Source organism: Lepidochelys kempii, chromosome 19, assembly GCF_965140265.1.
Source record: "Lepidochelys kempii isolate rLepKem1 chromosome 19, rLepKem1.hap2, whole genome shotgun sequence".
NCBI lineage: Eukaryota > Metazoa > Chordata > Testudines > Cheloniidae > Lepidochelys > Lepidochelys kempii.
In genome coordinates this window covers 19,610,676-19,624,949 of record NC_133274.1, presented here as the reverse complement: position 1 = coordinate 19,624,949, position 14,274 = coordinate 19,610,676, and the positions used below count along the sequence as shown (strand labels likewise).

General features: G+C 43.3%; 1 protein-coding gene across 5 annotated transcripts in view; it reads left to right on the top strand.

Annotated features, from left to right (window-relative positions):
• KDM1A (lysine demethylase 1A) overlaps positions 1-14,274 on the top strand; it is a 181,343-nt gene that overhangs the window by 131,002 nt on the left and 36,067 nt on the right. For all 5 annotated transcript variants that reach the window (XM_073317371.1, XM_073317369.1, XM_073317368.1 and 2 more), the window contains 2 exons: positions 1,686-1,797; positions 2,224-2,356. In XM_073317371.1, coding sequence (XP_073173472.1) covers positions 1,686-1,797; positions 2,224-2,356 — 245 coding nt within the window. The remainder of the gene's footprint in view (positions 1-1,685; positions 1,798-2,223; positions 2,357-14,274) is intronic.

Sequence of the window (14,274 nt, the reverse complement as noted above, 5' to 3'; positions counted from 1 at the left end):
ACACTTCTATTATTTGTAATAATGTAGCACCTTAGAGTCCTAGTCGTGGACCAGGACCTCACTGGACTAGGTATTGTAGAAACACAGGACAGAGATAGTCCCTGCCCCAGAGAGCTTACAGCCTAAGCTCATTTATAGTTAACCGAGTGAGATCTCACATGGGCTACATTTTGAAGAATTTATTTTCAGGATTATTGATTATTTTTCAGCCATTCTTCATAATTGAAAGTTTCTCCTTCAGTAAGGGCTGACGAATCATGTTCTGCTATAGAAAATTCCATAAAAAACAGCCATTTTTCAAATTGGCCCACATTGCTCATTGTTCTCAAAAGAGTGAGCTCATAACTTCTCCACAGTTGGGTGGATCTCTTGAGAGGGGCATCCATCCTCCTTTGTTCTCGATGGGACAGAGGCTATAGGCAGGTCTTAGCAAAGATGGCTGGCTTCCCACCCACCCACCCCCCCCCAATTGGGAACAATGGTAATCAGAACCATTTTGAATGAGAGCACCTTAACTGAGGCTTGCTGTGGACATCTTCCCATTGAAAATAGTGGAAGACTTCTCATTTTCAGAGGGCAATTCTCCATACATTCCTATGAAGATTTTTATGCACCAGCCTCAGCTGACAAACTTTTAGATATGAAAAATAACGGTAGACAATAGCATTAATCCTAAATCTCCCATTTCAAAAGCTGTCCAATTGTACCAAGTCTGCTCAGCAGAGAGGAGAGTAAGAGCAACTGGGTCTGGGACTGCCCCGTAATAACACAAGGGGAAAAAATAATCAAATGTGTCTTTTTTTCAAATCCATTTCAATTTTGGACAAAATACACTGAAATGTGTCTCTCATATTGATAAGGCATGGCATTGCTATAGGGGAAGATTGTGTGAGTACACTGTGCATTTTTTAACTCTGCATATTGGGATTTTGGAGTTAAGGGTAAATTTAGAATTTACTATGTTTATAATGCTTGATTTGGGAATAATTGTAGAAACCTAGTAATGTATTTTATCCTCAGTTACTTACATGTACTCTCAACCTTACTTCTGTCTTCAGGTAATGTGTCTGGGAATATAAATAGGTTTACAGCTTCAGTTCTAGAACATCTTGAAGCCTGTTCCCTCAGAATTTGTGGAGTGTGTATAACATGCTTTATGTAGATTCCTGTATCCAAGATCTATAAATACAAATCTTGTTCAGTGCAAACCTCCAGTTACCATTAATATTGCAAATACAGTCTAATGGAGCTAGGCTTCCAACTCATTAAAAGTCAATGGGATTTGAGTGTCTAATGCCTAGGCATATTTGAAAATGACACTCCAAATCAGTTCTGTGCTTTGGTAAGGCTGTCCTAACTCAAGGCCACACTAGCTAGTTTCCATGAAGAGAGCGTCCAGTGTGGAAGTATTTCATGAAGGACAAAATGAAGGTGTTCTGAGTTCTGTACACTACTGTAGTGGCTTTATAGAACCACGCTCCTCCCTCTTTCACCATGCTTTGCCCGGACTTGCTGCTTGCAAGTAGGTGATCAGGAACTTTGTGGTAGGGTTGTGTTCTGTTTGTGTTCTTCATATTCTTGGCCTCATCTATCAAGGAAGACTGGGCTTTTAAAGGCAATCTTTTTGCTGTATTTCACTCACTGCAAAGTCAACTTTTTTTCTTTCCCTTTTTATATTTTTCTAGTGATGTTTATTTATCATCAAGGGACAGACAGATACTTGACTGGCATTTTGCAAATCTAGAATTTGCTAATGCCACACCGCTGTCTACGCTTTCACTGAAGCACTGGGACCAGGTACCTAATTCTTTAAAATAGCGCTCATAGATTTAGTACATGCATTTCATTCTGACATGTTTCTGTATGTTAGCAAGCATTTCTAAGAAATTTAAGTGTCATGTATCTCAGCATTATCCCTTCAACTTTCATTCTAGATTCTACAGGATATTAACAGAGAGATGGCTAGTTCTTATACATGTTTACTGACAGAGTTCCGGAGGGTTCTGCTAATACCCAAACGGACTGTAATTAGTTTATACTGTTTTATATTTGTTATAGGAAAATAGTCTATACCAATTATTTTATCAGTAATACAAGGGATTTTCTTCTTGTAATTAAGTTAGGTATAGCACTTTAAGTGGAAAAGTTCCCCATTTATTTAACTCTGTACTGATTGATCTATTTTGGTTATAAACTTATGTATTTTTATATATTTCATTTTAGGATGATGATTTTGAATTCACGGGCAGTCATCTGACTGTGAGAAATGGATATTCCTGTGTGCCTGTAGCCTTGGCAGAAGGGTTGGACATTAAATTAAATACAGCAGTTCGACAGGTTCGCTACACGGCTTCAGGTAAATTAAGCTCTCTAACTTCAGAAGTTGCACTACCAAGGAGCACTGTCCTTCGACAATTGCCTCTGTTCCTCACAGGATTCACACACTCCTCACACCATGAGCACAGAGCCATAGAAAAGCAAGGCCTGTAGGGCCTGAACTATTTAGGAAGCTTTAACAGGTTTACAAATAATAATTTTTGGTCGCTTGTTTCTTTAGTTGTGTGGGCTCTGCATCATGTTGCAGCTTGAGTTCCTCATGTCCCAGGTACAACCTGGCCTGCTGATTCCCGTTCATAATGGGATTAAGGTAAATGCAGTAAGGGGTTTTGGTAAGCAGCCTAGCCTGTACTGGTTCTGACAATAGGAATTCAGTGGGAGAGCATTGTGCTACTAGGAAATGTCCATCACAGACCAGCACATTGTTCTCCAAGGCACAGTTCTATTGGTGCAGGATTTGCTCTGTGGGCCTAAAATGAGACCAAGCAGCATGGGTAGAATCATAGGCTATGTCTACACAGCTAAGGACCTTACAGCAGCACAGCTATACCACTGCAAGGTCTCCCGTGGTAGCTATGTTGGTGGGAGAGTATATCCCTGACTGACAAAAGTTTTACCGACAAAAGTGCTAGGGTAGACGTACACAAAGTGTTAGAAGGGATTGCAGGTGTAAACCATTCAAGACAGGTGCCTATTCAGCCTCCTTTTGAAAACTTGCAATGAAGAATCTTCCACAACCTCCGTTGGCAGTCTGTTCCATTGTCCTACTGTTTTTACAGTTAGGAAGTTTTTCCTGAGATTTAATGTAAATCTGCTGTGTTGTAGTTGGAACCCATTGCCTCTTTTCCTGCCCCCTGTGGCAAGAGAGAACAGCCTTTCTCCATCCTTTTTATGGCACCCTTTCAAGCATTTGGAGACGGCTATCATGTCGTCCCCGGTCCCCCCCCCTTAATCTTCGCTTTTCCAAACTAAACATACCAGTTCCTTCGGCCTTTGCACATATGGCTTGCATTCCATCCCTTTGATCATCTTTGTAACTCGCCTCTGGATCGTTTCCAGTTTCTCTACATCCTTTCTTACATAGGTGACCAAAATTGGACACCGTACTCTAGCTGAATAGAGTGGTACGGTCACCTCCTGTGACTTGCATGATGTGCAACCTAAAATTGCATTTGCTTTTTTTGCAATAGCATCGCATTGCTGGCTCCTGTTGAGGTTGTGATCCACCACAGCTACCAGATCTTTCTCAGCAGTTGGCAATATCTCTCCCCGCCCTCCCCTTCCCCCTCCCCCCCCCCGGTAGCTTTGTCATCTGCAAACTTGGTTAGTGTGCTCTCCATTCCTACATCCAGGTCATTAATAAAGATGTTAAACAACTCTGGACCCAAAATAGACCCCTGTGGAACCCCACTTGAGTCCTCCCTTGAGTCCGACATCATTCCATTAATAAAAACAACGAGGAGTGGCACCTTAGAGACTAACACTTGTGGTACCTTAGAGACTAACAAATTTATTTGGGCATAAACTTTTGTGGGCTAGTTAATCTCCATCTTTGTTAGTCTCTAAGGTGCCACAAGGACTCCTTGTTGTTTTTGCTGATCCAAACTAACATGGTTACCACTCTGAAACCTGATTCCATTAATAGTTACTCTTTGTTTGCGGTTGTTTAACCAATTATGTTGCCACTTAATGGTAGTTCTGTCAAGCCTGCATTTCTCCAGCTTACTTACCAGAATGTGATGTGGGACTGTGTCAAAAGCCTTGCTGAAATCTAGATATATTATGTCCACAGCATTCCCCCTATCCACCATATCAGTTACCCTGTCAAAGAAGGAAATCAGTTTGGTTTGGCATGATTTGTTCTTGTTAAATCCATGCTGGCCGCTAGTGATTACTCCTATATCCTCCAGGTTTCACAAATCGAGTGTTTTATACATTGATTCCCAGGTATCAAAGTCAGGCTGACTGGTCTATAGTTCCCCGGCTCCTCCTTTTTACCCTTTTTAAAGATTGGCACTATGTTAGCTCTTCAGTCTTCCAGGACTTCTCCTGTCATCCATGAATTTATAAATATTATTGCCAGTAGCTCTGAGATTTCTTTTCAGCTAATTCCTTCAGTACCTTCAGGTGAGTAGCATCTAGCTATTTGAATTCATTCAAATTGGTCAGAAGATCTAACATTTTCTTTACATATCCCGATCTGCATCCCTTCCCCTTTATTGTCTATGGTGACTTCACTAATCATCCGATCACATTATTTTTTGTGAGAAGGCTGAAGCAAAGTACACATTGAACAGCTTTGTCTTCTTATCTTCCATTAGCAGCACACCTTTTCCAATGAGTAGCAGGCCTACACCATCCCTGATCTTTCTTTTGTTACCTCTGACATTTCTTGCCAGTTGTAACTCAATCTTTGCCTTGGCTTTCCTGATTTCTGTCCTTTTATGGGAGGTGTTTAAAGTTAACCTTTCTCATCTGACTTCTTGATTCTGTACCAATTCAAAGGGATATTTTGAGTTCTGAGACCTTTTTGGGTGAAATCCTTAGATTCTACTGCACAGTCAAAGCATTGTTCTGGAGAAAGTAATGTTGGTCCCAAAGCATCCTTAGTTCCAGACCTGTCTGATCAAGCTGACCAACTTTCCTCTGAGGCCTATATCCCTCCCTTCCTGAAGGGCAAGCAGCATAGTTTAAATCTGTTACCAAGCACTATACAGGGCACAAGATGTGCTACAGATCCTGTAATGGGTCAGCTCAGATATGTCATGCTGCTTCAAAAGCTCCAAGGATAGAGAAAGTCATTCTTGGTTTCTCAGGTTCTGTGGCCTTTGCGTTGGTTATTACGAGTCTTCCTGTTATTTTTGGATCATAGAAGATTAGGATTGGAAGTGACCTCAAGAGGTCGTCTAGTCCAGCCCTCTGCTTAAAGCAGCACCAACCCAACTAAATCATCCCAGCCATCCCCCTAGGTAACCCACTCCAATGCTTCACTGCCCTCCTAGGAAATAGTTTTTCCTAATATCCAACCTAGACTTCCCCCACTGCAACTTGAGACCATTGCTTCTTGTTCTGTCATCTGCCACCACTGAGAACAGCCTAGCTCTATCCTTTTTGGAACCCCCCTTCAGGTAGTTGAAGGCTGCTATCAAATCCCCTCTCACTGAGGGTGGCTTTGGAGCTGGTGGGTTCATCAGCTCCCTTGCAGGTTTCAAGTCTAAATATGTCACCTGTTATCAGACCTTTGCCTTCTGGGAGGAGAAGTCCCTTGTTTCCAAGTGTGACGGAATGCACTTTGCATTCACACCTTGCACACTACTGTAATAATCTTTGTGCAAAATATGCCTTATAAAGTATCATTTAAAAGCTAATAACTTGCTGGTCAATCTCATCATCGAGAAATGTATGTAACAACATTGTTTGTGAAGCTATAAAATTCCCTTGTATGATGATGATAGCACATGTTCCAAACCCCACAGACCTGCCCAGGCAGAAGTCAGTAAACAGGTCTGTCCTGAGCAAAGGAATATGTGTTTGACTTAATTTGCATTTAAGCAATCATCAAGCAAAAAGAAGGAAGGGAGGAAACCTGCATGTAAGCATACACAGGTGAAAGAACCCAGAGGAAGCATCCTTCCATCCTAGATAAATTTTCCAGCTGAGAATAAGGAGACATGCTTTTCAAAAGAAGGAGTGAAGCCATTAAAAAGGAGGGGGCAAACAGCAAGTTACTTCTTTCTCCCTGTCCATCTCCCTCTTTGCACCTGAGAAGACAAAAGAAACAGCCGTTGAACTCTGGGGGAGGGGTTTGGAAGTCCTTGAAGTATGCGGTGAGAAACTTAGCTTTGGGTCTAATATAGTTTGAGTCTAAGGCCTGGTCTACACTTGTGGGGGGTGGGGTCAATCTAAGTTACGCAACTTCAGCTACGTCAATAACGTAGCTGAAGTCAACATACTTAGACCTACTCACTGCAGAGTCTTCACTACGGTGAGTCGATTGCTGCCGCTCTCCCGCTGACTCTGCCTGCGCCTCTCGCGGTGCTGGAGTGCAGGAGTCAACGGGAGAGCGCTTGGGGGTCGATTATCACGTCTAGTCTAGACCCTCACTGGATTGATCGCTGCCCGCCGATGCGGCGGGTAGTATAGACATACCCTGATATAGTATGGTTGGAAAATGGTTTCCAGAGAGTAGTTATCCGTAGTTAACAGTCAAGCTGGAAGGGCATATCGAGTGTGGTCCTGCAGGGATTGGTCCTAGGTCTGGTTCTGTTCACTATCTTCCTAAATGATTTAGGTAATGGTACAGAGTACAATTATAAAGTTTGCGGATGATACCAAGCTGGGAGGAGTTGAAAGGACTTTGGAGGATAGGATTAAAATCCAAAATGATCTGGACAAACTGGAGTAATGGTCTGAAGAAAACGGGATGAAATTCAATAAGGAAAAATGCAAACTACTCTGCTTAGGAAGGAACAATCAATTGTGCACACACAAATTGGGAAATGACTGCCTAGGAAGGAGTACTGCGGAAAGGGATCTGGGGGTTATTGTGGATCACAAGGTAAATATGAGTCAACAGTGTAACACTGTTGCGCAACAAAAAGGCAAACTACATTCTGGGCTGTCTTAGCAGGAGTGTTGTAAGTAAGACACGTGAAATAATTCTTCTGCTTCGTTCCAAGCTGATTAGGCCTCAGCTGGAGTCTTGTGTCCATTTCTGGGCACCACATGTCAGGAAAGATGTGGACAAATTGAAGACACTCCAGAGAAGAGCAACAAAAATTATTAAAGGTCTTAAAAACATGACCTATGAGGAAAGTTTGAAAAAAAAATTGGGTTTGTTTTGTCTGGAGAAGAAAAGACTGACGGGGGACATAAGTTTTCAAGTACATAAAAGATTGTTGTGGCTGGGGGGGGGGGTAATTGTTCTTGTTAATCCCAGAGGACAGGACAAGAAGCAATGGGCTTAAATTGCAGCAAGGGAAGTTTAGGTTGGACAATAGGAAGAACTTCCTAATTGTCAGGGTGTTTAAGCCCTGGAATAAATTGTCTAACCCGTTCTTAAAAAACTCCAATGATGGAGATTCCACAACCTCCTGAGGCAAACACCTGTCAGGAATGGTCTAGTTATTATGTAGTCCTGCCTTGAGTGCAGGCGACTGGACTAGATGACTTATTGAGTTTCTTTCCAGTTCTGCAGTTCTATGATTCTGATTTTTAGGCACCAGAAGTATTTTATCTTTGTTTTTCTTGTAACCATTTCTGACTTCTATGCCTCATTACTTGTGTTCACTTAAAATCTCTTTTTGTAGTTAATAAACTTGTTTAATTATTTTATGTAATCTAGTGTAGAGCTGTCAAGCAATTAACAAAATTAATTGCGTGAGTAAACAATAGTATACCATTTATTTATATATTTTTGAATGTTTTCTACATTTTCAAATGTATTGATTTCAGTTACAACACAGAATACAAAGTGTATAGTGCTTACTTTATATTTATTTTTAATTACAAATATTTGCACTGTAAAAAACAAAAGAAATAGTATTTTTCAGTTCACCTAATACAAGCACTGTAGTCCAGTCTCTTTATCATGAAAGTTGAACTTACAAATGTAGAATTATGTACAAAAAATGACTGCATTCAAAAATAAAACAATGTAAAACCTACAAGCCCATTCAGTCCTACTTCAGCCAATAGCTCAGACAAACAAGTTTGGTTACAATTTGCAGGCGATAATGCTGCCCACTTCTTGTTTACAATGTCACCTGAAAGTGAGAACAGGTGTTTGCATGACACTGTTGTAGCCGGCGTCGCAAGATATTTACGTGCCAGATCCGCTAAAGATTCATATGTCCCTTCATGCTTCAGCCACCATTCCAAAGCACATGCGTCCATGCTGATGATGGGTTCTGCTCAATAACGATCCAAAGCACAGCAGACCGACGCTTGTTCATTTTCATCATCTGAGTCAGTTACCACCAGCAGAGGGTTGATTTTCTTTTTTGGTGGTTCAGGTTCTGTAGTTTCCCCATCGGAGTGTTGCTCTTTTAAGACTTCTGAAAGCATGCTCCACACCTCGTCCCTCTCAGATTTTGGACGGCACTTCAGATTCTTAAACCTTAGGTAGAATGATGTAGCTATTTTTAGAAATCTCACATTGGTACCTCCTTTGCGTTTTGTCACATCTGCTGTGAATGTGTTTTTAAAATGAACCTGTGCTGGGTCACCCTCTGAGACTGCTATGACATGAAATATATGGCAGAACGTGGATAAAACAGAACAGAAGATACACAGTTCTCCCCCAAGGAGTTCAATCACAAATGTAATTAACTCATTATTTTTTTAACGAACATCATCAGCACAGAAGCATATCCGCTGGAATGGTGGCTGAAGGATGAAGGGGCATACGAATGTTTAGCATATCTGGCACGTAAATACCTTACAATGCCAGCTACAAAAATGCCATGCGAATGCTTCTTCTCACTTTCATGTGACATAAATAAAAAGCAGGCAGCAGTATCCCCTGTAAATGTAAACAAACTTGTTTGTCTTAGTGATTGGCTGAACAAGAATTAGGACTGAGTGGACTTGTAGGTGCTAAAGTTTTACATTGTTTTATTTTTGAGTACAGTTATGTAACAAAATATGTACATTTGTAAATTACACTTTCACAAAAAAGAGATTGCACCACAGTTCTTGTATGACGTGAATTGAAAAATACTGTTTCTTTTGTTTATCGTATTTAAAGTGTAAATATTTGTAATAAAAAATATCAAGTGAGCACTGTACACTGTTTTCTGTGTTGTAATAGAATCAATATATTTGAAAATGTAGAAAAACATTCCAAAAATGTTTAATAAATTTCAATTGGTATTCTATTGTTTAACAGTGCGATTAATTGCGATAAATTTTTTTTAGCTGAGTTAATTGCATGTTCAGTTCAGTCCAGTGTGTTTAATTTAGTGTCTGGGTAACTCCATTTAAGGTGGTAAGCCATTGTGTATTATTCCCTTAAAGCTGTGGTTCTCAAACTGTGGGTCGCAGTGCTGGCATTAACTTGCTGGGGCCCGGGCCTCAAGCCTGGGCCGCAAGCCTAAGCCCGAGCCCCACCGCCTGGAACTGAAACCAAAGCCCAAGAGCTCAGATTACAGGCCCCCGCACCCGGGGCTGAATCCCTTTTGACTTTGGCTTTCCTGCTTGGGGCGGCAAGGGTTGGGCGTGCTTAGGCTTCTATACGACCGTCTTGGGGTTGTATAGTAATTTTTGTTGTCAAAAGGGGGTCTCAGTGCAATGAAGTTTGAGAACCCCTGCCTTAAAGGAATAAGGACTAAATATATCTGGACTGTCCAGGAGAGGGCTGAGTAGTATGTCTTGTACGTTTTGTGGGGGAAATCACATTTTGCCTTGCTATGTGAAAGGGGTCACCGGTATAAATGTTTGAGAACCACTGATCTACTCTGTAGTGACACAATGGGATGGTGAGAGTCTGTTATGTTTTTAAAAAACAATTTAATCTGATTTGAGACCACAAATACTAAAATGCCTTGAACATAATGTGGTTATTTCATGATATATAAGAACGGCCATTCTGGGTCAGACCAAAGGTCCATCTAGCCCAATATCCTGTCTTCCAACAGTGGCCAATGCCAGGTGCCTCAGAGGGAATGAACTGAACAGGTAATTCTCAAGTGATCCATCCCCTGTTGCCCATTCCCAGCTTCTGACAAACATAGGCTAGGGACACCATTCCTGCCCATCCTGGCTAATAGCCATTGATGGACCTATCCTCCATGAATTTATCTAGTTCTTTTTTGAATCATGATGTCACTACAGAGTTGATATAGGATTGTTCGAGAGTTTTTAACTGTATTTTTCACCCTAACATGGTGGATTTCTTAATCTGGCTGTATTTTAAAGAATCTTTATTGAGGTTACAGGGAGGAACCATCCCGATGTGTAGAAAGAATAGTAAATATGGCAGGCAACCAGCTTGGCTTAACAGTGAAATTCTTGCTGATCTTGAACACAAAAAAGAAGCTTACAACAAGTGGAAAATTGGACAAATGACCAGGGAAGAGTATAAAAATATTGCTCGGGATGCAGGAGTGAAATCAGGAAGGCCAAATCACACCTGGAGTTGCAGCTAGCAAGAGATGTTAAGAGTAACAAGAAGGGTTTCTTCAGGTATGTTAGCAACAAGAAGAAAGTCAAGGAAAGTGTGGGCCCCTTACTGAATGAGAGAGGCAATCTAGTGACAGAGGATGTGGAAAAAGCTAATGTAGTCAATGCTTTTTTTGCCTCTGTCTTCACGAACAAGGTCAGCTCCCAGACTACTGCACTGGGCAGCACAGCATGGGGAGGAGGTGACCAGCCCTCTGTGGAGAAAGAAGTGGTTCGGGACTATTTAGAAAAGCTGGACGAGCACAAGTCCATGGGGCCGGACGTGCTGCATCTGAGAGTGCTAAAGGAGTTGGCGGATGTGATTGCAGAGCCATTGGTCGTTATCTTTGAAAACTCATGGCGATAGGGGGAAGTCTCGGACAACTGGAAAAAGGCTAATGTAGTGCCTATCTTTAAAAAAAAGGAGGATCCTGGGAACTACAGTCCAGTCAGCCTCACCTCAGTCCCTGGAAAAATCATGGAGCAGGTCCTCAAGGAATCAGTTTTGAAGCACTTAGAGGAGAGGAAAGTGATCAGGAACAGTCAGCATGGATTCACCAAGGGCAAGTCATGCCTGACTAAATCTAATTGCCTTCTATGACGAGATAACTGGTTCTGTGGATGAGGGGAAAGTGGTGGACGTGTTGTTCCTTGACTTTAGCAAAGCTTTTGACACTGTCTCCCACAGTATTCTTGCCAGCAAGTTAAAGTAGTATGGGCTGGATGAATGGACTATAAGGTGGATAGAAAGTTGGCTAGATTGTTGGGCTCAACGGGTAGTGATCCATGGCTCCATGTCTAGTTGGCAGCCAGTATCCAGTGGAGTGCCCCAAGGGTCGGTCCTGGGGCCGGTTTTGTTCAATATCTTCATAAATGATCTGGAGGATGGTGTGGATTGCACCCTCAGCAGGTTTGCAGATGACACTAAACTGGGAGGAGAGGTAGATACGCTGGATGGTAGGGATAGGATACAGAGGGCCCTAGACAAATTAGAGGATTGGGCCAAAAGAAATCTGATGAGGTTCAACAAGGACGAGTGCAGAATCCTGCACTTAGGACGGAAGAACCCCATGCACCGCTACAGACTAGGGACCGAATGGCTAGGCAGCAGTTCTGCAGAAAAGGACCTAGGGGTTACAGTGGACGAGAAGCTGGATATGGGTCAACAGTGTGCCCTTGTTGCCAAGAAGGCCAATGGCATTTTGGGATGTATACATAGGGGCATTGTCAGCAGATCGAGGGACGTGATCGTCCCCCTCTATTCGGCATTGGTGAGGCCTCATCTGGAGTACTGTGTCCAGTTTTGGGCCCCACACTACAAGAAGGATGTGGAAAAATTGGAAAGAGTCCAGCGGAGGGCAACAAAAATGATTAGGGAACTGGAACACATGAGCTATGAGGAGAGGCTGAGGGAACTGGGATTGTTTAGTCTGTAGAAGAGAAGAATGAGGGGGGCTTTGATAGCTGCTTTCAACTACCTGAAAGGGGGTTCCAAAGAGGATGGATTTAGACTGTTCTCAGTGGTAGCTGATGACAGAACAAGGAGTAATGGTCTCAAGTTGCAGTAGGGGATGTTTAGGTTGGATATTAGGAAAAACTTTTTCACTAGGAGGGTGGTGAAACACTGGAATGCGTTACCTAGGGAGGTGGTGGAATCTCCTTCCTTAGATATTTTTAAGGTCAGGCTTGACAAAGCCCTGGCTGGGATGATTTAGTTGGGGATTGGTCCAGCTTTGAGCAGGGGGTTGGACTAGATGACCTTCTGAGGTCCCTTCCAACCCTGATATTCTATGATTTCATGGGATTCTAATGCTTGGTTTTAGGACATTCCTGTAATGTATTAATTAATGTTATGTTCAGCCATAACGCCCTTTTAGCATAGCTTGTATCCGGGAATAGAGAGAGAGCCAGGTTGAAGAAGAAATAAAAAACATGGGGATATTGTTAGGTTTATGTACAGTGCCTAGCATAATGGGAGTGCTGGTCCATACTGTTGTTAGTGTTGCTGGTCTTGGAGCTCCAGTGTTAGGTGCCCCGCCGAGAGTGCAGCTTGCTGATTCAGCAGACTTCAGTGTTGTTCACAGGCGAGGTTTGATGCTGAAGGCACTCAGCCAGGTGTATTGTCAGCAAAGCACAGCACTAGCGCCCTATCCAGTGGGTCACAGGGATACTGGAACAGACATGCTATCGACAAGGTGAAGGTTCAGTCAGCATAACAGGATGCTGTCCCTTAGACTGATCTAAAGTTGCCCCTCCTGTGACTTCTTAATTTGTACGTTGATACAAACAAATGACATATTACACTCCTGGAGGTTAGTTACCACCCTTATATCTTGTAGCTCGGGGTGGGCAAACTTTTTGGCCCGAGGACCACATAGGGGTGCAAAACTGTTTGGAGGGCTGGGTGGGGAAGGCTGTGCCCCCCAAACAGCCTGGCCCCTGCCCCCTATTCACCCCCTCCAACTTCCCGTCCCCTGACTGTCTCCTCCTGGGACCCCCCGCCCCAAACCGTCCTTCCCCCCCAGGATCCCACCCCCTATCCAACCCCACCTGCTCCCTGTACCCTGACTGCCCCGACCTATCCACACCCCCGCCCCCTGACAGCACCCCCTCCCCTGGGACTCCCACAGCCTATCCAACGCCCCTGTTCCCCGACCCCTGACCATCCCAGAACCTCTGCCCCATCCAACTGCTCCCTGTCCACGGAACCCACTACCCAATGTTCTTCACCGCCGCGCGCCCCCACCCCCCTTACCATGCCACTCAGAGTGGCAGGAGCTCGCAGCCCCACTGCCCTTGCGGCGGCATGGCTGCGTGAGAGGGGGAACAGCAGGGGAGGGGCCGGGGGCGAGCCTCCTGGGCCAGGAGCTCAGGGACCAGGCAGGACAGTCCCGCAGGCTATAGTTTGCCCACCTCTGTTGTAGCTGCTAGATCAAACAAAACATCCTCATCCATTATCCTGTCATCCCCTCTTTATCTTGACATGGTGTTGGTGTGATGTTGTATCTTAGGAATGTGTTAAGTAGGTACTTCAGAGATCTGTGTTTTTGTACCATTCTCCACAATCAGGAATGTGCTTACTTGGTTAGCTGACACCTAGCTTGTTACTATTCTGCGCTAAGTTACTATACTACTATCCTCCACTAAGTTATGCCTAGGGCTCCAGCAAGGCTGCTAAACTCTTAGATTGGGCTCTGAGGTAACTATTTGAGAGCAGTTTCATTGGAAAGGGACAGCAACAAAATAGGGTGATTAAAGAGAATTAAAGGAAGCCAACTCAGCAGGCATAGATGCCACGCTCAAGAAACTTGGTCTTTACCAGCAGGACAGTGGGGTGGGAATAGGTATTGTTTCATATTCTCTGTGTATATATAAAGCCTGCTGCAGTTTCCACGATATGCATCTGAAGAAGTGAGCTGTAGCTCACGAAAGCTTATGCTCTAATAAATTGGTTAGTCTCTAAGGTGCCACAAGTCCTCCTTTTCTTTTTGCGAATACAGACTAACACGGCTGTTACTCTGAAACCTATCTCCTGCCTTGAATGTGGCAATCACCCACTCTGACCTTCCTTCCACCTTATCTAGCCTACATAAAACGTTGTAGCTGAAATATCTTCCTGTGTCACTGCTCTGCCCATATTATTCCCCTTCTTGAATCTCCATTGGCATCCTGTCTCCATCTGTATCAAGATTAAGGCGTTTCCCACATCTTTGCAGAGCTATGGGGCAGGGAATGTCTTTGTATGTATTTGTTCAGGGTGCACTGCAGTGGGGGCCT